This window comes from Acipenser ruthenus, chromosome 22 (genome assembly GCF_902713425.1).
Source record: "Acipenser ruthenus chromosome 22, fAciRut3.2 maternal haplotype, whole genome shotgun sequence".
In the NCBI taxonomy this organism is placed as follows: Eukaryota; Metazoa; Chordata; class Actinopteri; order Acipenseriformes; family Acipenseridae; genus Acipenser; species Acipenser ruthenus.
Window position 1 is genome coordinate 13471315 of NC_081210.1, and position 22259 is coordinate 13493573.

General features: G+C 38.8%; 1 protein-coding gene across 4 annotated transcripts; it reads right to left on the minus strand.

Annotated features, from left to right (window-relative positions):
- Positions 1-539: 539 nt before the first annotated feature.
- LOC117431157 (platelet-derived growth factor subunit A-like) lies at positions 540-20838 on the minus strand. 4 transcript variants are annotated; one of them, XM_058995996.1, is made up of 7 exons: positions 20237-20838; positions 19334-19430; positions 17534-17638; positions 15642-15829; positions 6940-7066; positions 3884-3987; positions 540-3126 (listed from the first exon to the last, which is right to left on the minus strand). In XM_058995996.1, the coding sequence occupies exons 1-6, from the start codon at positions 20297-20299 to the stop codon at positions 3914-3916; spliced, it is 654 nt and encodes a 217-aa protein (XP_058851979.1). In that variant the 5' UTR covers positions 20300-20838; the 3' UTR covers positions 540-3126; positions 3884-3913. The 4 variants fall into 4 exon arrangements, with proteins under 4 accessions (XP_058851979.1, XP_058851978.1, XP_033907724.1 ...); XM_058995995.1 differs by having other exon boundaries at positions 540-3129; XM_034051833.3 differs by lacking the exon at positions 3884-3987 and having other exon boundaries at positions 20237-20837.
- Positions 20839-22259: the final 1421 nt, after the last annotated feature.

The window sequence follows — 22259 nt, forward strand, 5'->3', positions numbered from 1 at the left end:
GACCCTGAGCAAGTCACTTAACCTCCTTGTGCTCCGTCTTTCGGGTGAGACGTAATTGTAAGTGACTCTGCAGCTGATGCATAGTTCACACACCCTAGGCTCTGTAAGTCCCCTTGGATAAAGGCGTCTGCTAAATAAACAAAATAAACACCTGCTACCTCCTTGATCTGAGGACCACAAGGACATTCTGAATTAACTGACAAAATCACGATTCTGTCAAATTTCTACAGGCCCTGTAAGCTAAAACAAAGTGATCCTCAGCAAATTTAAAACACTTCCCGTGGGCATGCATGCTAAACCTTCACATTAATCCAACAACATGTTCTGATCTCTATATGCCAGCTAAAAAAGTTTTGTTTGAAATAACTCACTATAGCAGTGTTATGGTAAACACTCATATTTCCTATACATTTACACAGCGTGTGCAGAGTGTTCTTTATTGTATAGATATCTCATGACCACAACGTGAAGTTGAATCATAAGAAGAGATACCCTACACACAATGTATACACTTAGAATAAATCACAAGAACAACAGAATTAAACATGAAAAGGTTTTTTTTTTAATTTAATTTTAGAGCTATGTTGTATGTTCTATGCACAGGATCCCTTTCTGGTAAGTTTTTTTTATCACACATGTAGATATATACATCACCTCCCTGGTCACAGACTTTCTCGTTATTATAATATGGGATTATGAAGGACTAAAGGACAAGTAAGTAGGTTTAAAGAAAGTAATATGGATGTGGAAGTGCCTATGACAGCTGCAGCCCCTTGGCTTTTGGTCTTGGGGTGAGGTTGCACTGGAATTCTATAGTAAAGTTAAACTTTGGATATAACATACACACTTTTTAAAGAACATCATTCATTTAATAATTGTGACCCTGGAGAGAGTCCAATGAAGAGCAACCAGACTAATCACAGCAATTAAAGGACTGAGCTATGAAGATAGGCTGAAAGAACCGAATCTGGTTTGTCTGGAACAAAGAATGAGGGGGAATTTGACTGAAGTCTTCAAAATCCTAAAGCTGACAAAGTTAACCCTAACCAATACTTTAAGGGCAGCACAGAGACCTGGACCAGTAAACAGTTGGAAATGAATCTGAGAGATTTAGGAGAGTCGGAAGGGGACTCTTCTTCACAGAGAGAGTGGTGAGAGGGTGGAATGGGTTACCTAGTCATGTTGATTAAGGGGACTCTTCTTCACACAGAGAGTGGTGAGGGGATGGAATGGGTTACCTTGTCATGTTGATGAAGGAGACTCTTCTTCACACAGAGAGTGGTGAGGGGATGGAATGGGTTACCTAGTCATGTTGCTGAAGGAGACACTTCTTCACACAGAGAGTGGTGAGGGGATGGAATGGGTTACCTAGTCATGTTGTTGATGCTGAATCACTGGGATCCTTTGAGACCCGACCTAACAAAGTTTTGAGATCAATCATCTACTAAGGAATGGCCTCCTCTTGTTTGTAAATGTTCTTATGTGATCCTTGCACTAAATTCGGTGTAGTCAAATGTATTGCTTCTGTGAAAAAACTGTGGTTGAAAAGACCCAAAATAAATTATTTTATATAAAGTTTAATGGAGCAGAAATATATTTATTGAAAACATAAATATATAAATTATTTTTTTCTTCCAAGGTGTCTGAAAAAGACAGACACATGGGCTTTGCATACCCATGTCATTTACCATCATACCAGTCACAGACTGCATTATAATCTGTAGCCAACAAATGAGTCTGTTATCAAAGGAGACAAGCAGAATGCAGGTCAAAAAGAAGTCTGTCATGAAAATTGGTTTAGCACCAATTCTAACCTGTAACTGCTTGAAGAGAAACAGCAATTTAATGTGAATTATATCAGCAACAGAACTGTCTCTCTTTTTGTTTAAAGTTTAAATACCACAGATTTCTGGTTTAGACTAATTGAATCCAAACGTATGCATCAATTAAAATGCAAAGCTTGTAATGAATTGAATGACCTGTACACTCTGCTGAAGTGGAGCACTGTTGTACAGAAATGTCTGCATGGATGTGTTTTCTTGGTATTACAGCTCGTATTTGCATCTCCATCAGACTGTACATGTTAAATACTGTAGAACTGAAATGAGATTTCTGTTGTGGTTCAGGAAAAGCAAACAAATCTTTTACTGTGATGCTATATATATATATAAAAAAAAAATGTTGTTGAATTATCTTGAGATAAAAATACAAACATTCCACCAATACAAAACAAAACATATTTCTTGTTGAATATATGTAAGCATAATATTTTACCAAAAATAAAGAATTTAGATTTTTTTTCAAATACAGTAATTGTGTGGCTACAATTTACATTGAACAATGCAGCTAGTCCAGACTTTCTACATTTCACATAGCCACATCTGTGAAATAAGAGTTCAACTATACTGATATATAGACTGTGAAAAAAAGGAATTGTGGCTATCCTGTGATTTGTTCTGTCTTATATTTACATGAATGCTTTAAATTATTAAAACCAACATGCGAAACAAATACTATAAGGAAATGCGTTGTCTTAAACAGTTCATTAAATGTTATTAGCAGAGGCATTAACTGCGTGAAGTAGGATGTGCAGTCTTCTGTAAGAAAAGTATATTTTTTCCACCAAAAAATGAAGGTTAAACAAAGGTTATAGGAAATCTTTCTTAAGCAAACCCTCAAGACACAACTGACTACTGTACAAGGCTTCCAACGAAGATTCAATCCACTGTGCTAGAATTTTCCAGAGCATGTCAACAGATTCCAAATGGCTTTTAATCCACATGTCACAAAGTCAACTAGAGCCTTTAGAAAGCAGCCAGAATTGGGGACAAAAAGCACATCTGGCTGCTCCGCTGCTGCTGCTTGATTCACTCGCTGTGCTCTTACGAACCCTCCGTTTGTTTGTCTCACAGTGCTTGACTCCTTTTATATGTCACAATAAAACAAACGAACATTGTTCCTTTTGTCATTCCGCGGTAATTTGTTCCTGCAAACAGGTTTTTATGTTTTCACATTTCAGAAGAATTGTCAGAAAGCATCTTTGGCAGATCAGTTCAGGGATTCAACGTGTCGAAGTGCATCGGACCCCAGACACCAGTCCTTCCGTAGCTTATTTTCACCTCACATCTGCTGGAAGGAGAAAGAGAAACTAATTATTCGTCATTGTTTAAAACTGTCTGCAGAGCTATTGAGATTATGATTCCAATTGAAAGTGTTGGATTAAATGAGGAACAGAGTCTCAAAGCTATTTACTCTGAATCACCATTACCTTTTGCCTGAAAGGTAAAAGCACTCAATTCTAAATGAAAGCAACTACTTTCAAGCCCCTACATTAAATGCCCGATTTGTATTCTGCTTATTTACTATTTTTTTTTAAAAGTGCAAATTTAAAGTAAATAGCTCTGAGTCCCTGTTGTCCAATTACAACGTGTTTTTGTATTTTTTGTTGTTGTTTAAATAAATCTAGACTTAATAATCAATGTAACACCTTACCTTGATTAAACCTATCAAGCCTTTGAAAGCATTAACAGATAATCACAGAAGTGCATTTTGTGTGTATGCAGTGGACATCTTCAGTTTCACTGAAAGTAAACCAATGGGTGCTGAATCATGTTGTGGATGCTAAGAAGTGACAGCTCCTTCAAAAGCAGTGAAGGAAGGAAGCAGCAGACAGTGCAAGTCCAGCAAGCAGTGATGCATACAACACATAGCCAGCTGGAAGAAATATCCAAGCCAATCACATCTCATCTGAACACAAGCTTACAGTGAAAGGTGCCAAGATTATAAAAGCGATTCCTTTATTTTGTGACGTAGGTTTCATGATTATTTCTTTTTCATTGCATGTGCTGGCTTGTAACCCTTTGCCCATCTTGTTAAGTCCTACCTTCGCTGCAAACAGGTCCCGGGTATGTTTTTATGTTGGCAATAAATCCTTGTTGCGTTTTAACTTTTTGCGTTTCCATTTTATACCTGTGGCCCTAGTCCTTCCTGTCAACATAAGGGCAGGGCTTGTTAAACGCCCTGAGGAAATGCATTCGTGTTGCACAGCAAGTCATAAATACTGAAGATTTGTATCAGGCTTGATATCCATTCAAGGAGCCACACAATCAGGAATTCTAGCCTTTGGACACAAACAGCTTATGCAGGTAATTGAATCCCATTGCAAAGGTTTTGTTTTTATACATTTAGCCATTTCTATACAATGGACAATGGATATTCTTTAAAGTGTCTCTGTCTTTTACAGCCCAGATTAAAGATAAACAAGCCTTTTTAATATGTTGTATACAGTATATGAGAGCTCATTACTGCGTCAAACAGTTCTGTAAAATCACATGACATGCTAAACCTATTTAACCAAAACAACATGATTGATCATTTAGAACCCTGGTTTATAGTTAAGAAACTACCAAAACAAGAGACATTGCTCACAATTGTTTCTCTGTCATTGGAAAATCACCATGTTATTCACTTAGAATTCTATTGACTGTTCTATCATCGCCATGTTATTCACTTAGAATACTATTGACTGTTCTACCATCACCATGATATTCACTTAGAATATTACTGACTGTTCTATCATCGCTATGTTATTCACTTAGAATACTATTGACTGTTCTATTATCGCCATGTTATTCACTTAGAATACTATTGACTGTTCTATCATCGCCATGTTATTCACTTGGAATACTATTGACTGTTCTATCATCACCATGATATTCACTTAGAATACTACTGACTGTTCTATCATCGCCATGTTATTCACTTAGAATACTATTGACTGTTCTACCATCGCCATGTTATTCACTTGGAATACTATTGACTGTTCTATAGGAAGCTTAGAAATTCCAAATTATACATCAAAACAATGAAAGACTCTGGAAACGATCCAACAAGCGCTACAAAATATTTACTAAGAGGTCAAACAACAAGCCAAACTGGGCTTTGGCTCTAAAACAGTTTAGTTATTCAAGACCTTTACATTGAAATTGACTACCAGTCAGTAACTGCAAGGTGAGAAATATTTCTCTTGATGGTATCTACACAAGTTACTGTACAAGATCCCATTTGTAGCGCTGTAAAGGCAGCTGTAAAGAGTGCCCAGGTAAAAACAGCCACAGTCAGTATATGAAAGCAAACTAATTCAGGAGACTGCACCTGCGAGACAGAGACACCAGTGTAATGTTGAACAAATGCCGTATTCACGATGGCTTTTACATTAGGACTAAAGTGATCTAAGATTGGTTTTGATAGTTTCTTCAACTATATTAGAGTTTGAAGTTTTCAGGTTTTATTTTTGGATCACATGTCCCTTAAACTTATTTTGAGCCGATTCTGTTTCCTAATTAAACTCAGAGAAAGCTCTTAATTACAAAACAATGTCAAGTGTTGTACCTTCACATCTTGACTGAGCTTGATTCTGTTTCGCTTCATTTTTATTTCAAACAGACATGGCAATGACGTTAATTGCTCATCGCTCATACTAATTAAATTCCATTCTTGCAGTCGCCTACTTTATCTTTCTGCTTTTGTTATTTTTACTCGTTTAACAGAGTTGGCCTGACAGATTTTCTTTTCAGCAGAGAGTACCCAGAGTGTACACTGACAGCAAGTCCAGCATTTAAAATCTCCTTGATTTGTAGCAAAGAAAAAAAATATTATAAACCCAGTCTTTAATTAGTAGTTGTCTCTTTATTAGGCTGCAGAGACACATTAACAATGACTAATTAACATTTAAAGGGAGGTAGAGATTTGGAAAATAAAAACCAAAAAGTTCAAGCCCTAACTATAATTCAGGGTTTTATCATGCTGATGATGGACGATAAAAAAACTTTGAAGAGTTCTTAAATTCATAGATTGTGACCACAATGTTGTCATCAATATGACGGAAATACATTATACGGAATTTAGAATTACTAAAATAAACGTAATAAATAATTCAGTGACAAATGTTTCAACTACTTTTTCAATGTCTTCAAATAATACTGAAACACACTTCCAGTCGAAACGTTTGTCATTTAATGTATGAAGTTTCTTTTAGCACGTCTAAATTCCACACTGTTAAGTGTTTAATAGTTATGGATGATAACAGCTAATGGTTGGAACCCCTGAAGTTCACTATTTTCAGTTTTCTAATACATAGGCAGTTACTTTACTGGGATCAAACAAATTTGTTCAGACTGGTTGTCTTTAATCTTTAAGGAGAATAAACACCAACTCTCCTTGTATAAAATACAAAATGGCCTTCAGCGACAGTGACGCTGCTATGGAAATGGTTCTGTGCTATAAACACAAGGACAGCTACTGTCAGATGGCACCAACAATTTTATATTTTGACATGACAATGATATTCCAAAAGTATTGTTACAGTATCGCTGTACAATAGTGAAGCAATGCCTATATTGGTAAATACCTGTTTTGCACGTCCATGGGCTAAACATGTCTCAATGTGCAGGTTTGAAAGAAACACATGCTATAGCACACATGTATTTTCAATTTAAAGCATGTTTTCTCGGCCATGTAACAGGAGAAGCAGCTGATTGGTCACCCTCCAGGTGAAATGGCCCACGAAACCCTAGTGCAGTACCAGATATCATGTTTTGATATGAAAATGCATGTTTGATAAAGCATGTGCTTCTTTCAAAACTGCACATTTGAGACCTATATAGTGAATGGCTGTTCATTCACAATTGATATAACTGTTCGTAAGCTTCAAGTACTTTAATAGTATTATTCAAACGTATTAATTTCTTTTTTTTTACATCTATTTTGATAATTGTCGACTGTATGTACAATATTTAAATCTTCACTGATGATTAAAATTCCAGTTCCAGTAACACACAACCCCCAAGCCCAGAGAATACCCACTGATTTTCATTTTGCTGTGAATAATTCTTATATACACAAAGTAAGAAGAATGTGGTGAAATAAAAAGCGTGTTACCTGTTTCTGCTTCTTTGTGCTCTGTGTGGTAATGCTGCGACGTGCACATGCATTCGGAGTGCTCTTCTAATCTCACCAGCACTTCTTTTAATTTAGGTTTTCTCCTCACATACTCCACTTTTGCAACCTGCAAGAGAAAAAACAAACCGAGCAATGAATACCTGAAGCGTTATGCGCGCTTAGCAAAGCATGATTAAACAGGCTTCCAAAATAACTTAAATACAGAGGGAGAGGTTATCTGTCTTGGAATGCTTTCTTTCCTCTGTTATTAAGGCCCTGTCCACACTACATAACTGATCTCAAGAACTGTACTCAAAAACATTTTAATTAGTCCAGTTCAAAGCATCCACACTAAAGTACCATTTCATGTTTAGTCAGGCTTAATGTGTACACACACTATTAAAATAGTCTGGTTACAGTTCCTCGCAGCGCAATGGACTGTGGGACTGAATGACATTATCCCATCATGCACTGTATTTTGTGTTTACAACCCGGCAAATATGGAGGCCCTGCCCACGGATGACATAGCGCTTCTAGTATGAACGTTAGGCTTTGTTTCTTAAAACACAAGGTACATATTATCATAATGTTTGCGTTTCATTTTGAACTTTTGAACTTTGAAGTTCTCCTTGACTGATTTCATCGCTCCAGATATCAATGTGACTTGATTTCGGAATCTGATCATGTCGCTCCATGATCCAACAAGCCTCAGAAATTGTATATGGTACAGCAGTATTGATAGTCGTTCTCAACTCCTTCAGGTGTCTGTTCTGAGTACTGTATTTGTAATGTCCACACGCCAAAACATATCAGAAAGCATTTTGGGATATTGGAGGATACACAAAAAATGTAGTTCGGTATTACAGTGCCCACACTTCTGACAAACCGCACTACCTGATGCAATCTAATTAGAACCAGATGTTGTGTAGTGTGGACACAAAACCGTATTTAGCACTTTTAAGTCGGTTTAAAGGCAACTAATACGGTTTAAAGGCATAGTGTGGACAGGGCCTAAGAGAACCACACAGCCTGCATATTTTAATCAGGATATTTTAATCAGGATGACACATGCACATGTTTACCATCAGTATGAACAGACTGACAAAGCAAAAAAATCTACCTGAAATTTCAATTCAAGTAAATATGAACTTCATTTGTCTTCTGGTTTGATTTCAAAAGTTCCAACTCTCTTCTTTCACATTACCATGTATTTCAGTCTCAAAAAAAGCCTCATCCATTTTCATATGGCACACATGATTTGAACATTTTATATTAATTATAGTAAATTATATAGTAAAATTTCTTGTATGCTGAAATATGGGGACACAATTAATTTTACTTTTTAGATGGAAATTATACATTCACGCTATATAGGGACTGAATATAAAATCATACCATCCATACTGCATCAGAATTTATTGCCGAGCCTATACGTTCCTGTGGCAATGCGCCCCGCCCCTGTGTGCATGTGTGTGTTAAGTGTTGTATGTTGCGTGTGTTAATGTTGGTGTATAGAGATTGGTACACAGGATATAAACGGGTCTGTGTTTCACGTGTATTTAGACACGAGGAGGGCACAAATCACTTCACGTGCTGGTTAAATGTAATATGTGAGCACGGGGTTGCACGTAATTCATTCACGTGCTGGGATTCAAGTGAATAATTAATTAGTAATTGAATCCCAGCACAACAGTATATATAGACAAATTTTCATGCACTCGGGGTTGTGTGTTCGGTGAGTGGAGAAAGGATAGGAGACGGAGGTAATATTTGTAATAGTAATAGTAGTTAAATCTGCTCACTGTGTTTTGTCTGTGTAGTCCGTTTTGTTTGTCTGTTTATTTTGGCGCAAGTGCCGTGTCCTGTGTTTTTGTATGTTTACAACCTTTTTATTTTCTGTTCTGTTTATTAAATGCTGAGCGAAACCATTCGCTCAGCTCCACCAAACCACACCTCTCTGTTGTTTATTTCCTGGCTCTGGTCTGACGCCACCCACTCCGGCCGTCTTTGTGACAGTTCCTCAAATGAAATGGTGCCAGAGATATTATACACCGATTAACATTTTAAACAAAGGATAGTTTTACATAGCTGGATATTTTACACAAGCATGTATTCTGTTCCCAGATTGCTGACTTAATTTTCAAACGTCAACAAGGCAATAAAATATTATTATTATTATTATATTACTTTACAAGTTGTTTCAAGTAGTTATAAATTACCAGGCAACCAGACTCAAAATATATACAGTTCATTCAGTCCACTTAAACATTTACATGGACAATATACTGTAGCCACACAGGCAAGTCTTCAACCCTGTTCATTTCTTCACTCTCTCTCTCTCGAGCACACGACACAGAAAGGGGTTCACAATCTGCTTTCAGGTTAGCTATGTTCATTCATCATTTAAGGTTAATGGGTCACGATGTTGTCACTTTGTTTGCTACTTAATTTACTCTTTGCTACTTTAGTGACAATCGGGCCCCATTTTTGCCATTGGTTAGCAACAGTCATGCCTTCATTTATCTGCAGGCCAAAGTAAACAGGTTCTCATGACTCCAATCAGCAGGGCTCCAAACCAAAATGGCAGGTAAATAGGTAACAATAGTCTGGACCCTGTAGGTGTGCTGAGGGCTTATCAGGCCCCTTCAAATCTGTAAAAAGGCAATGAGGGTCAATCAGCCTCTGAAAAGGCTTCAGAAGTGTCATAGCCCTCTGGAGCTTGCACAACCCTTTTTGATTAAATAAAAACAAGTCAGAAGTTTAAGCGAAAGGTTAATATTGCAGACCAGCTTTAGCAGGAGCAGCAGCCACCGTTTGAAGAGAGCTGCTGTGGAGCTTCCATCTCTGTGCCTGCCCATTATAACAAGGAGCGGGGTCTGCTCTCAGCTCTCATACTCCAGCAAACAGAAGTTCCGCACTCAGAAGCACCGCACTGTAAGCCGTTTTCCAAGGTTGTCAGAATCATGTGGAGGAAGATTTAGAACGACCTGTGGCATGCAAGAATGCTTTGTTGGGTTGGGGGGGGGGGGGAGGTCAGCCGTGGGTCAGGGTAATATGTTCCTCAGTTTTTGATCTAGTGTTATGGTGCTAGTGCTTTGAGCACCACATTTTTTTTAGATGTGTTCAACAATGAATCAGGGCAAAATCAGAGGCAAAAGACCCGTACTGTTTACAAGAGCAAGCATTGATTCAGGGCTGGGACTCGAGGCTAAGAAAGAGTTTCCGTGTAGTTATGAAACCTCAAGGAATTAAGGGTTACATTATCTGAGAACCAAAAAAGATGATTAGTTTAAAACTTTGCTTGTGCAATGAAGAGTTGTAACCTCTCGGGACAAGGAAACTTACTCTTTTTAGTTAGGCTCTTTGTAAAACTAAAATGTGTGTGTTTGTTTAAAATGGATTCCCTGTTTTCACCCATATTTAAATGTACCCACACAGGTCACACGCATTTTGAAAAATCCTTGCAGGATACTTTGAAAAACCGAACAAGAAAATAAGGTTATTTCATCCCATCATAAAAACTTCATTTTAATTTTAAGGTATTGGTTAAGGTTAACTTTGCCAACTCCTTTTAAGATTTGAAAGACTCCAGTCAAGCTCTCTAATTCTTCTTTGTTCGAGGGTAAATAGATTCAGTCTTCATAGTTCATTCGTTTAAGCCTGGGTTTAGTCTGGTTGCTTTTCGCAAGGAATACGTACAACAAAGAAGACAGCTAAGGAAAGTAATGCATTGTCTTTGATACCCTACTGCGCCTGTTCAGCAACACTTAAACAAAGCACAGAAACAAGGACCAGAGGGCACAGTTGGAAATTAAGTGGAAACTAGGACAGAGGGCAGGAGACACTTCTTAGAGAGTGGTAGGGGATGGAATGGGTTACCTAGTCGTATTTGTTGCTGCTGAATCAATGGAATCCTTTAAGACCAAACTTGACAGAGTTTTGAGATCAATCAGTTATTAGGAACCGTATGAGCTTAGATGGGCTAAATTGCTTCCTCTTGTTTGTACATTATCTTATGTTCTTACAGAGATTTCTGACCTTCTTTCTAGTGTAATATGTGTCTACATTTCTGAGAAGGTTATACCACTCAGTAGTGTTTTGCTTGCTGCTACACAACTGTCTCAGAGTGTACAGAATACAAATAACAGGGAATGCTAGCCAGCGGAAATCCATTTCTTTTCTGTTCTTTGTTATTGTGAACAGGCTTTCAGCTTGCTTTGCCCTGCCTGTCTGGACAGATGCAGGGTTTTTAAAAGCAGTGCAAGCGTTGAAAAGTGTGCTGTAACCCGGTTTCAATTACCTCAAGTGCTGCTGGCTTTATCTACAGGATCCTCCACTGTTTCCTTCTCTTATAGATGAAAGAAATCAATATCAAGCCCAGAGTATTGTTCATTGGTGTCTGTGAGAAAGTGTGTGAAGTTCTTATCGGCAGTGTTCATGCATTCTCGTTCCCTTACTGCTTCAACTCGCTCTCCGCTATTTCCAATCTCAAGCTTTCGAATTATTTTTCTCTTTCGTCCAGTCTGAGGTGGAAATATATCAAATAACAAAGAACAAACATGCACCTTACATTAGCCTGAGTTGCTTGTTTCTAGTTTTGTCCCAGGTGTTTCTCCCCTTATAACAAAATGTAGTGGCAAGCAAGATTCAAGAGAAGAGGAGGCTTGTTTCAACAGCACAAAATCACACTGGAACATAAAACAACTGGACAGTGAACAATAGCCGTCTGATTAGTGTTCATTGAAGGCTAATCTTTTAGTGGAAAAATGAACAGTATTGTTGGACAGTGTACCCTTCAGCAGAGTATTAATATAGTGCACTATAATAGAAAGCATAGACTTGCACCCAGTTTACGAGAATCAATTGAAAAACAGACAGATCCTTAGTGTCTGCTTCCTCAAGGCAATAGCAATTCAAGCACGAAAAAAAACCTGAGACATATTTTACAAGTCAAAGCACAACACCATATAATGAAATACTTGACGTTTTGTCTCCTGAAAACACCTGCTGCCATGAACACCACAATTAATCATCTCACTACAGCATCACACTAATATTTTTACAGTCCCCACATATTTTCCTGCTGTTTTTAGTGTTTTGTCTCAGAGCTTTAGCACGAGTCAGGATAATCACTTGCCATAAACCAGCCATACCCCTCCAGCTCTGTCATTAAAGGACCAGCATGTTAACACTGAAGAGCACTGATCATTCCAATTAGTAATTACACACTCTGTTTATTTCATGGTTTAATACAGCTGTTTTACTCATTAAAATATTCAAGTATTCAAACTGTACAGACTGGGGGGGGTTGGCTCTGAGGACAGTAGAGCGAACTACACTTTTGACCTATTAAAAAACACCACGGGCAGCCAGGACAGCACTGTTTAACCTGACAGCAAGTCTAAAAAGGGGGTTACATTGTTCTGGGAAGTATTTGGGGCTGCAAAGAGCCTGTGAACTTCCCTTGTGAGTCTGGGTAACAGCAGTAACCTGCACAGGACACTGAAGCCCTGCCAGCTCTCAGCACTCTTTCAAAGGCTCTCAGATCTGCTGTTGGTCCTGCCACTGTTACTAAAACTGACAACACGGACATGCAGCTTGTATACTTTACATAACACATGCCAGTATACTCAAATTATTAATCAGTGAGCCTAATTACACACATAGCAAGTGTTCCCAGGTCACAGAGCCAGGTCACAGGACTGAGCTGTGGCTGGGGATAGCCCTGGTGTAATCCCTCCAGCAGTGCACTGCTGTGGTATGTGGGGATGCCTGTGCTGTTAAGGCCTGGTCACACAGGAAACTTTTGTTGACGGCAACAAGAGGAACACATATGTTGCCTGCGTGTTGCCTTGCAGTTTGCGGTGGTCACACGAGAGACAAGCCTGCAGTCGACAGCTGGCAACACACAGGCAACAATGCAATGCAAACCAATCACAATGCATGTTTCTGTCACGAGTGGTAAACATGATGCGAAGGAAGACTACGGAAAATGTACTAATTACATGAACAAACCTGCAGTTCCTTCTTAATTAAATAAAAGTTGTACATTAGTAGAATTATTTAGTTAGGCCTACATATTTAATATGCCTAACATAATAAATATATCGGTATTCATTATCCTTTTCAATACTGTACTTTTAATTCTAGGCTTTTAAGAGCAAGAAGGCTTTTTTTCACTTAGTTTACTGTTAAAATGAAAGATGTTATGATTGGGGGATAATGTAGGAATGACAGGCATACTGCATACATGGCAAATTAATTTAAAATAAAACATTTTAAAAAATATGGTACACGTGTATTTTATTATTGTAGAATTGTATCCATAACTTAAATATGTTATTGTAATCGTGGACAATAACATTCGCTTATCCACATACACACTGTATTGCATATCTATAGACTATATATAATTAATTGGATGAAATGCAGGAACAAGAATGTATCATATACGCTGTCTGTCTGATGTTATGGTCTAGCCTTATCATCATGTGACAATACTATCACATTTGATTGGCTGGTACTGAAAATGTTGCCTGAAAAATAGGACATCGTCCTAAGTGGGAACCATGTGTCGCTGGGGTGTTGCCCGGGGTGGTCACACAAGCTGGCAACATCTGTCACCCCCTTGTTGCTGTTGACAAAAGTCAACCATGTGACCAGGCCTTTAGGGGTCTTGTTCTGTGAATCACATGTAAATCCCAGGCCTGGTGTGTAAAGCTGACAGGGTTTTGTGAAGGAGAGCAGGGGAGTTGACCTCCAGGGCAACTCTGGCCAAATTGCCCCTGGGAAATGACACTCCCATACTGCAGTCGAAGGAGACGGCAGGCCATTGTGGAAATAGGCAAGCATGTTCAAAAGCCTGTGTTGTAAAAATATCTTAAAATGTAAACAAGCAATATAAATAATGAATTAAACAAACAAACAAAAGCACACATGTAGTTTCCTGCAGTAGGTTACAGTATTTGTTTAGAAGGCTCTGTTTCAATATTAGCTTCATTTTAAGGAATTCCTTTGGTAGCAATTCAATTGTATCCTGGCCTAAACAAATACCGAACCACAATATAAGGTTGATTTGTATAAAATCCAGGCCAATGGGTTTTGATTAGTTTTCTATGAAGAGACATGTCCCATTTGTTGTTGTATACATTGCTGCTGTAATGCCACCTTGAACAGTCATGGCTTTTGTCACACTTCAAAACTAGAAACACAAGCATGTCATTGATGTGTTTATCAGCCTTCAAAACTAGAAACACAGGCATGTCATTGATGTGTTTATCAGCCTTCAAAACTAGAAACACAGGCATGTCATTGATGTGCTTATCCTATCATTTAAGAGTGTTGTATAGGCCGCAGCCAAGCAACCTAACAACATACTGACTGGGCAGAAACACTCATGAAAATGCTGACCTAGTCAGAATCAATACTTGGCACGGAATCATGCCGTATGGACAATGTCTGAATGTCTTAACAACTGCCACCGCTACAGCACACTCTCTGACCTTTACGAATAAAGCTTCTCTAAGTCTTGGTTTTCCTCCCCAAAAATGCAATGCCATGACCTTAGCTGAAAAAAACTCTATTAATAATTAAAGCTCCAAAAGGGTTCCTTTTATCCCAGATGATGTCACATAAACAGAAATATGTAACTGCATTCCAAGAATAACCCACATAAAAGCACCACTTACAGAGGCTGTGAAGCACTCTGCGGAGGACCTGCTGAATAATGACATTCAGCCTCTCGGGGCTTCAGAGGTCCCATTGAAATCTAAAACAATCCATTCAACCAGGAGGATGTTCCAGCCTCACAGAATGCATCAGGACGAGTTTGTGCCCTATGACTCAGTTTGGGACAGCGGGGGACATTCCCAAATACCCCCCACAGTGGAGTTATTGTCTGTCCAGACCTATCAGCACATTTAATTACTGAAAACAGAATCTGAATAAAACACTTCTCAAAGGCACATTTAATTACTGAAAACAGAATCTGAATAAAACACTTCTCAAAGGCACACTTAATTACTGGAAGATAATCTGAATAATACACTTCTCAAAGGCACATTTAAATACTGGAAGATAATATGAATAAAACACTTCTCAAAGACGCAGTGCTTCTCAACCAGTACTATCATAGCAAGATATTCATATAAAATTTCAGATTTCAGAAGTAATTTTTTCAAAACTTTTTTACTTGACTGCTTGTAGTTTTACCTCAAAGATGTCAACATTTTCATAAATAGTATGAGGTTTGAAGATCTAAGAGCTCATGAAGCAGTAAATATATCTGAAAGGGGTCCCACAACACAGAGGCCCTTTTATACTGTTATAATGACCCTGAATTGGACTTGGTGAAGGACAGGCAGTGTCACACATAAACCATCAGCATTTAACAAGCGGCATAGCTGCTCTTCACACCTGACTAAAGAATGTACAATAAAGCCATCTATGAAACCGTAAAAGAATTACACAAACTCTTCTGGAGATCATGACAAAAAATAAAGTTACTAGTCTGGGCTACAGCCATTTCTGTTTTTTAACCTTGACTTGTCCCAAAGTGTTTCGTCAGGATCAGGGCAGAGATAGTCAGCAAGATACTCCACTGGGGACCAGGGTTGTCTCAGTAACTAGAGAGCAGCCTCAGGTGCAAGCCAGTATGGATGAGCTCAGAAGTGAAAGGCAATGCTTTCCCCTCATGTCCTCACCTTCACTGTTCTGTGATGTATCCGCGATGGCTGGCATTTCATATTGTTGGTGTTGCAGCAGCCAGTGCAGCGCTTCACCTCCACGCAAGGCGGCCATATCAGAAAGTTGGCGGAAGTCGGGTCGATCTGGCTGCGAGGGATCTCGTAGATGACTGTCCGCGTCTTGCACACCGCGGGCACTGCTTCCTCTGAAAGGGAAACGTTAAGGTTACAATTTAAAACCAGAAACACCATTCCCAGCCCATTTCCAATCATACAAGCCCCTTGAAATGACTATCCTATCCAGGGCACCACTGAAAGTTTTACAGAACACCCAGCAGAGTTTATAAGAAAAGCACTGCGTTAACTTTGCTGTGTTCCGTGTTGCCCGTATCACAGCGTTATATTCTGAAACATATTTGACACTTTTGAAATCTGCAATCACACATCATGGTTCATAAAATCAACTGGGAAATACATTTCTCAACTTTCACTCAGGAGCATTTGGCAGTAAAAAAAAATTAAAATAAAAATGTTAAATGTTAAATGTTTAACATGCTGGTTCCCATACTACGCCACTCATTTCAATCTGAGCACCAGCATTGTTGCAAGAGGGAGCGTGATCTGGATTCACAGCGATGTTGAGAAGAAAAATGATCTTTCTCCTGGCAAACATTCTCAAGCAGAAGTTGAAAAATGAATTCCCTAGTTGATTTATCTATGATGATGAGTGAATAAAAAAATTAAAAAAAATACTGGGAAACCCTCAGTGACATGGAGAACACAGGAGAAGGCCATATGTTTCTTGTAAACACTGCAGAGGATTCTGGAACATTTGAAGGTGGTTATATTAGGAATAGCACAATAGGCCTAAAAGGTCTAGGCTTGCATGAAAGACCCTTCATTTACCGCCCAGTAGCTCGTCATTGTTGACCAGGACTGTTTCCTGGCTCCTCGCAGTATAACCATGACTGCTGCTGATGTACCGCCCCGTTCACTCAGTCGGTATATCTGTGCTCGTCTACTACCTAGCAGCTGATTGATTTCAAAATGTTGTCCAGTTGGGTCTTAAAGGATCCCAGTGATTCAGCATCAACAACAGGTATCCCATTCCATCCCCTCACCACTCTCTGTGTGCAGAAGTGACTCCTAACCTTAATTTTCAACAGTTCTCATGTCCTGATTTCTGAGTTTAAAGTATTGGTTTGGCTTAACTATTATTAATAATAAAAACAATAACATTGTTCTAAACACTGTTTTAAAAAGCCCTTCATTTGAAATGCCCTGAAGCGAAGTACAATCTAACCTGCAGCAAGCACTGGGGGTGACCAACCAAAACTACCAACAGCACTGCTGGCTGCTCTGCAGCACTAAAGTTGAAAGCACCCTAACTTTGCGATTGCAGGAAATGCATCTGAATAATAGCCAGCCTGCTTGCCTGCAGTGAATCCTGTCTTCGCTTTTGGAGTTTCAATACCTCACGCACCACTTTTCCATTAGAAACTCCTTTGTAGTCTATATTTATACATAGAGACAGGGAATAAATGTCACAGCACTTTGTACTAGACTGCACTTGGTTAGGGGTCACTGCACCTCACGATTCTGCTCTGCTCAGCAGCAGTATAATGGCATGGATTCATTTTGAGAATGTATTATGATTACATTTCAGCACTTTGAATTTAACCACATATTTTGAAAGCAGTATTTCTCAAAGTAGCCTGGTCAAACAAGCCGTAACATGAAGCTGAATGCGAGGAATGTACCTGCTTCAGGATATCTTCTCAACAGAAAGAAAAGACTTCTACTACTGCTGTATTCCTCTGTCAGTGTCCCAGGTATTATGCAGTCGTTACAGTTTGAATCGCTCCAGTCTAGCAGTACATGATTTATTAATGCCAGATTAAAGACCTTACCAATGCTTCGTTTTCTTCTTATTAATATCTGGGTGTGCTTGTCCACATGGCTTGCAGAATGATCCTTGTGGTATCTCGTCTTTGATTCTGCTGCTACCTCATTTCCTGTATTGATAAAATGTACACAAAGCAATGTGATTGATCGACAGCACATTATTTGATTAACTGCTGGGATGGGACAGCAAAATGTCTGGAGCTCTGTTTGGGTATTCTAGCAAAGCTGTAGAGAGGTGTCTTGCTTTATGAACCTACATAGCATGGGTCAATATTAATGAGATCCCAGCATGGTACTTTCTCTACTGATTCAATGCACTACTACAGTGCTGCCACTAAACGAACATGAGCATATCATATCTTAGGCACACATTCCATGTAGGCTTACAGCTGAAAATTCTGTGCATTCATCTATTATGTATTGTTGCTCGCTATAACATTCTGCGTAGATGTTTCCTTTTAATCCCCGTGCTTGTTGCCTTCAATCAAACTGAACTTCCAGCTCTCTTAAATTCCTGCGTGTCTCAGTGAAACTTATATGAGGTCAATACTTTGAATGGATATGCATATACCATGTAGCCATAACCCAGCCAGGCTAATAAAGATCAGTTTCATGCTTTTTTTATAGTCATAGTGTTACATGTCTTTTCTTTTTAATTTATGGAATATGTAATAAAAAGGTATATTGTCTATCCTATATTTGCCGGTTAGAATCAGGGGTAACATTGTTGAATTCTAGGCTAACTATATAATAACACCCCCATGCTATTGACATGCTATTGTCGCTGTATGCGTTATACTCAACTTTACAATAATTATAATTAATGAATTTAGCGGAAAGGGTATAGTGTTTCGTTTCAGGCACTATGGCTGTGTGGCCAGTCACTTGAATAGGTATCAGTGTTTGTTTTCTCTAGTTTCATGGTTCATTATTTTGTGCTACGCTACTGCTGTCTCGAAGCTAAAGGGAAACTCAGATGATATATGGCAACAGCCTGTGTAAATATAGGCTGTTGTAAATGCATACAGTCTCTGTAAAACCCAGAAATATCTCTATATAGTTCACTTCAGCAGGGACCATGTCCAAGATTAGATCTGTATTCATTTTACTAAGAGGCATAACGACATATTCTCTCATGTCATAAAATGAGACTAGGGACAACTGTCTCCATAATACCCCAATAAAGTATACTGACAAATATCACCGGCTATAGCCTGCTGGCACGCTTTTTAATGTCGTGTAGTCCACTGGTACGTTTCGATTTCAAATACTAATGTATTGAGTTCAACGTTAGTAATAAACAATGCGTATCTGCATTTTCCTTGTCCCCCATTATATTTAATAAAATGTGTTCACCCCCAAGATAAAGGTCCGACATGGGTAACTGTATTACAGAAGAGGTATAAGATGCATAGCAAGACAAAAGGATTCGGAAATTACAACTCTGGAATATATGTACGTGGCATGTGTCACCAGCGTATAAACTATACAGGTAATGAAAGAGTGGCGTGCTGTGGCTCAGTGAAGCCACTTCACGCAAGACGTTCCGCTTCAGCCGTACTTGCATTTGTATGTTTAGGAATCTAAGCAAGTTCGACTGACTGCGTTTTGAGTTACCCTAATGCATTGTGATCGCTGTTGCTTCCTCTTGTATTTAGATTACTACACTTCAACACCTCGGCACGTGTTGTGTTGTGTTTATGTTATGTTGGTTGCATAGTAGTACAGCGTGATCCTTCACTTCCACGACCAGAATAATCCCTTTGAGCAAAATTCAGAGGGGAAAAGAACAGAGCCAAATTTACCTACGGATTCAATCTCGAGGAGGCGCTGCAGATCGCTTATGCTGCGGATTTCACTGTGAGACAATTTTTCAATAAGTTCTTGGGGAATCTCTGCTTCCTTGGAAAGAAAATAAGTTAAAGAGAAAGTGAGCAAACAGTCTTTATCTAACAGGTCGTAAGTTTTGGTCTAATATAAACCATTCAAATATCGCTAACATTTCAAAAACACAAAATGTAATTGAAGGTTTCAAATGTAATTGTAACCAACTGCACTTGTTATCTGCAAGGTTAATTTTTACCTTTAAAAAAGCTTCATATATATAAGGATCTAATATAATTCCCTGAAAGACCGAACATGATTGAGTATTAATAATCGCAATTCCTAATACGCTGTCAAATCCCTATGGTATTTACAGTGTTTGTGTAATAAAGTTATATTTAACGTATGTCATGTCTAGGGTGTTTCTTGTTCATGTTCTCTGCTACTTATTCTAATGACACTCCTGAATAGCTTAAAGCTATGAATTTTAGCTACCGCTGTTTCCAAAACTGTCAGGCTTTCACGCGGTACGCTCCTCGACATAAAGAAAGGCGTGTAAAAATATCCTGAAACTCAAAACACATAAAAATGCTAACTTTATGTTCAGTATGTTTTTGGGACTCCAATTACAGTTAGCTCAATTGTTAGTAGCTAGCACATTCGGGCATAATAATCGATATGTGTTATATACCGCGGTTCTTACAAATTGTGTTATGACAATCTATATAAGTAGTGCTTTAAAAACACAGGCGGCGTGTGATGGGTCGCTATAATAAAACGGTACCCCGTAGCCTACGGTGCTGTGTTTGCTGTACAAAGCACGCCACTAGCATTCTTGAAGAACTGCTGTTAGCTATACATTTAGTATTGTGAAAAGTCCTTACCTCAGCAAAGGCGTACCACAGGTAGAACGAAGAGATTAGCAAATAGCAAGCTGTGGTCCTCATTTCGTTTTAATTTAGATTTGCCCAAAAATAATAGAAAATTCTTCACTGGGAGCTGAAATGGGGCTCCTAATGTATGAAACTTCAGTACCATATCCCTCAGGGAAAGTAACTTGTGTAGGAAGGTTGGATAGATATGCTTCTTCACATGTTGAACGTTTCTCATGTACCGTGCTTCTCGTTCTTGAAAAGCAGGGGGAAAGGTACCAGCACACCAGCCTGCAGAGTTGTTCAGATCTGATGAGAAGGAACATCCAGATCGTCAGAAATGCCACACATTGCCACCCCTCACCTGCCTGCTGAGTTCGGCGTGTTTACAATATCTCAATATCTAGGCTATATATACAGTGCTCAATAATATTGTTTTATCCTTCAAGGCTCGAGCTGGTGTTTTTTTTTTTTTTATATAAGATCCTCAATCTCTCCGCGGATTTGTTTTCTGTGAGGTTTGAGTGCTGTTTTAGTCCTGTGTGTTCAGTGTAGTATCCAGTGCAGCCCTGCTAGTCTCAGCGGTGTCCCGAATGAAGTCGAAATGGTTCTGAGCAGCGGTTATAGTTTGTGCCACTCTCCCGACGCGCCTCCCCTTGCATTGTAATAATGTTTTATCAAATCATCAGAGACTCTGCTGTTCCTGGGTCCCCTCGCCCTGCGGCACAATCTTGCAGAGCTGCCTACATACCCTGCAATTAGCATTCGACTTGATATTATGAGTTTCTAGAATGCAATTGCAAATGTCTCAATTTGTCTACACCACCAGATTCCAAAACTTCTGAGGTGTAACCAACATTAACCGAGAGAGCGTCTACTGGAAAGACGTGTCTTCAAATCGTCAAACTTATTCTAGAATGGGTTGGTAATTGTGTAAATTACACACTGTCTTGAGAAAGGGTTAGTTTATAATGCATATTCAATTAAAATTGTATTTTGTTCTTCAAGGGGTCAGAACACTTTAAGAAAACAATGATTTAGCATTCAGTTATGTAACGTTGCGTTGCTTGTGGTTATTTGTAAAAGCTGACGTTGAAAATGATAACATAGATTGTGTAATTATTAACCTGTAAATTCCACAATGTGTCGTTATTGTGCACAGAAAGAATATCTACTCTCAGGGCAGATCCACACTTTCATGAAGGGGGGGGGGGGGGGGGTGGTTCAAGACTGTCATGAAGGGGGGATACCTGATACAAAGCATACCGTTAAAGTAAACAATATTTTGACATCTTTAACGAAGGGGGGAGTTAGGGGGGCCAGACCCCCAGGAAACGCAGGCACAAACACCATTTTTGAAAAAGTTAATTGTACTGACACAGGCATGATGCTTTTCAGGTTTGCAGTTAATCAAGTAAATGGTTTTTAAACTGAAGCAGTTTTAAATTTTATTTGAAAATGAAGGTCTGGCAGCCATCTTGTTTAGCAAAACAACACCATTTTGTCTTATATCTGAATTTTATTGTCACCGGGATGATGCTACCAGGTTGGGAGTAAGTGGGTTAAATGGTTTTGGAGCAGAAGCAGTTTGTTGTTTGGTGTGCATGTTGGTGAATTTGGTGGCAGCCAGTTTGATAGTAACATTTATCGCAGCAACTTCTGCTTCACAAACTTGAGGGTTTGGTTGCTGATGACATATGCAAAGTTTCAGAACAATCGGTTAACCGGTTCCTAGGAAGAAGATTTTGAAAGGTTTTTCCATAAACTGCGTCAGGCCGCCATCTTGGTTGACGCAGGAGTGCAATTTTTTTTGCATCTAAACTGTAATCTACCAAGTTTGATGTGGATTGGTTACACCACATGCGAACAGGAGCAGTTTGAAGAAGAAGAAGATATATATATATATATATATATATATATATATATATATATATATATATATATATATATAAATATATATTATACACCTTTTCTCATAGGGTCTGAACTACTCACATGACCCATTCACACTCATCCACATACACAGGAGAGATGG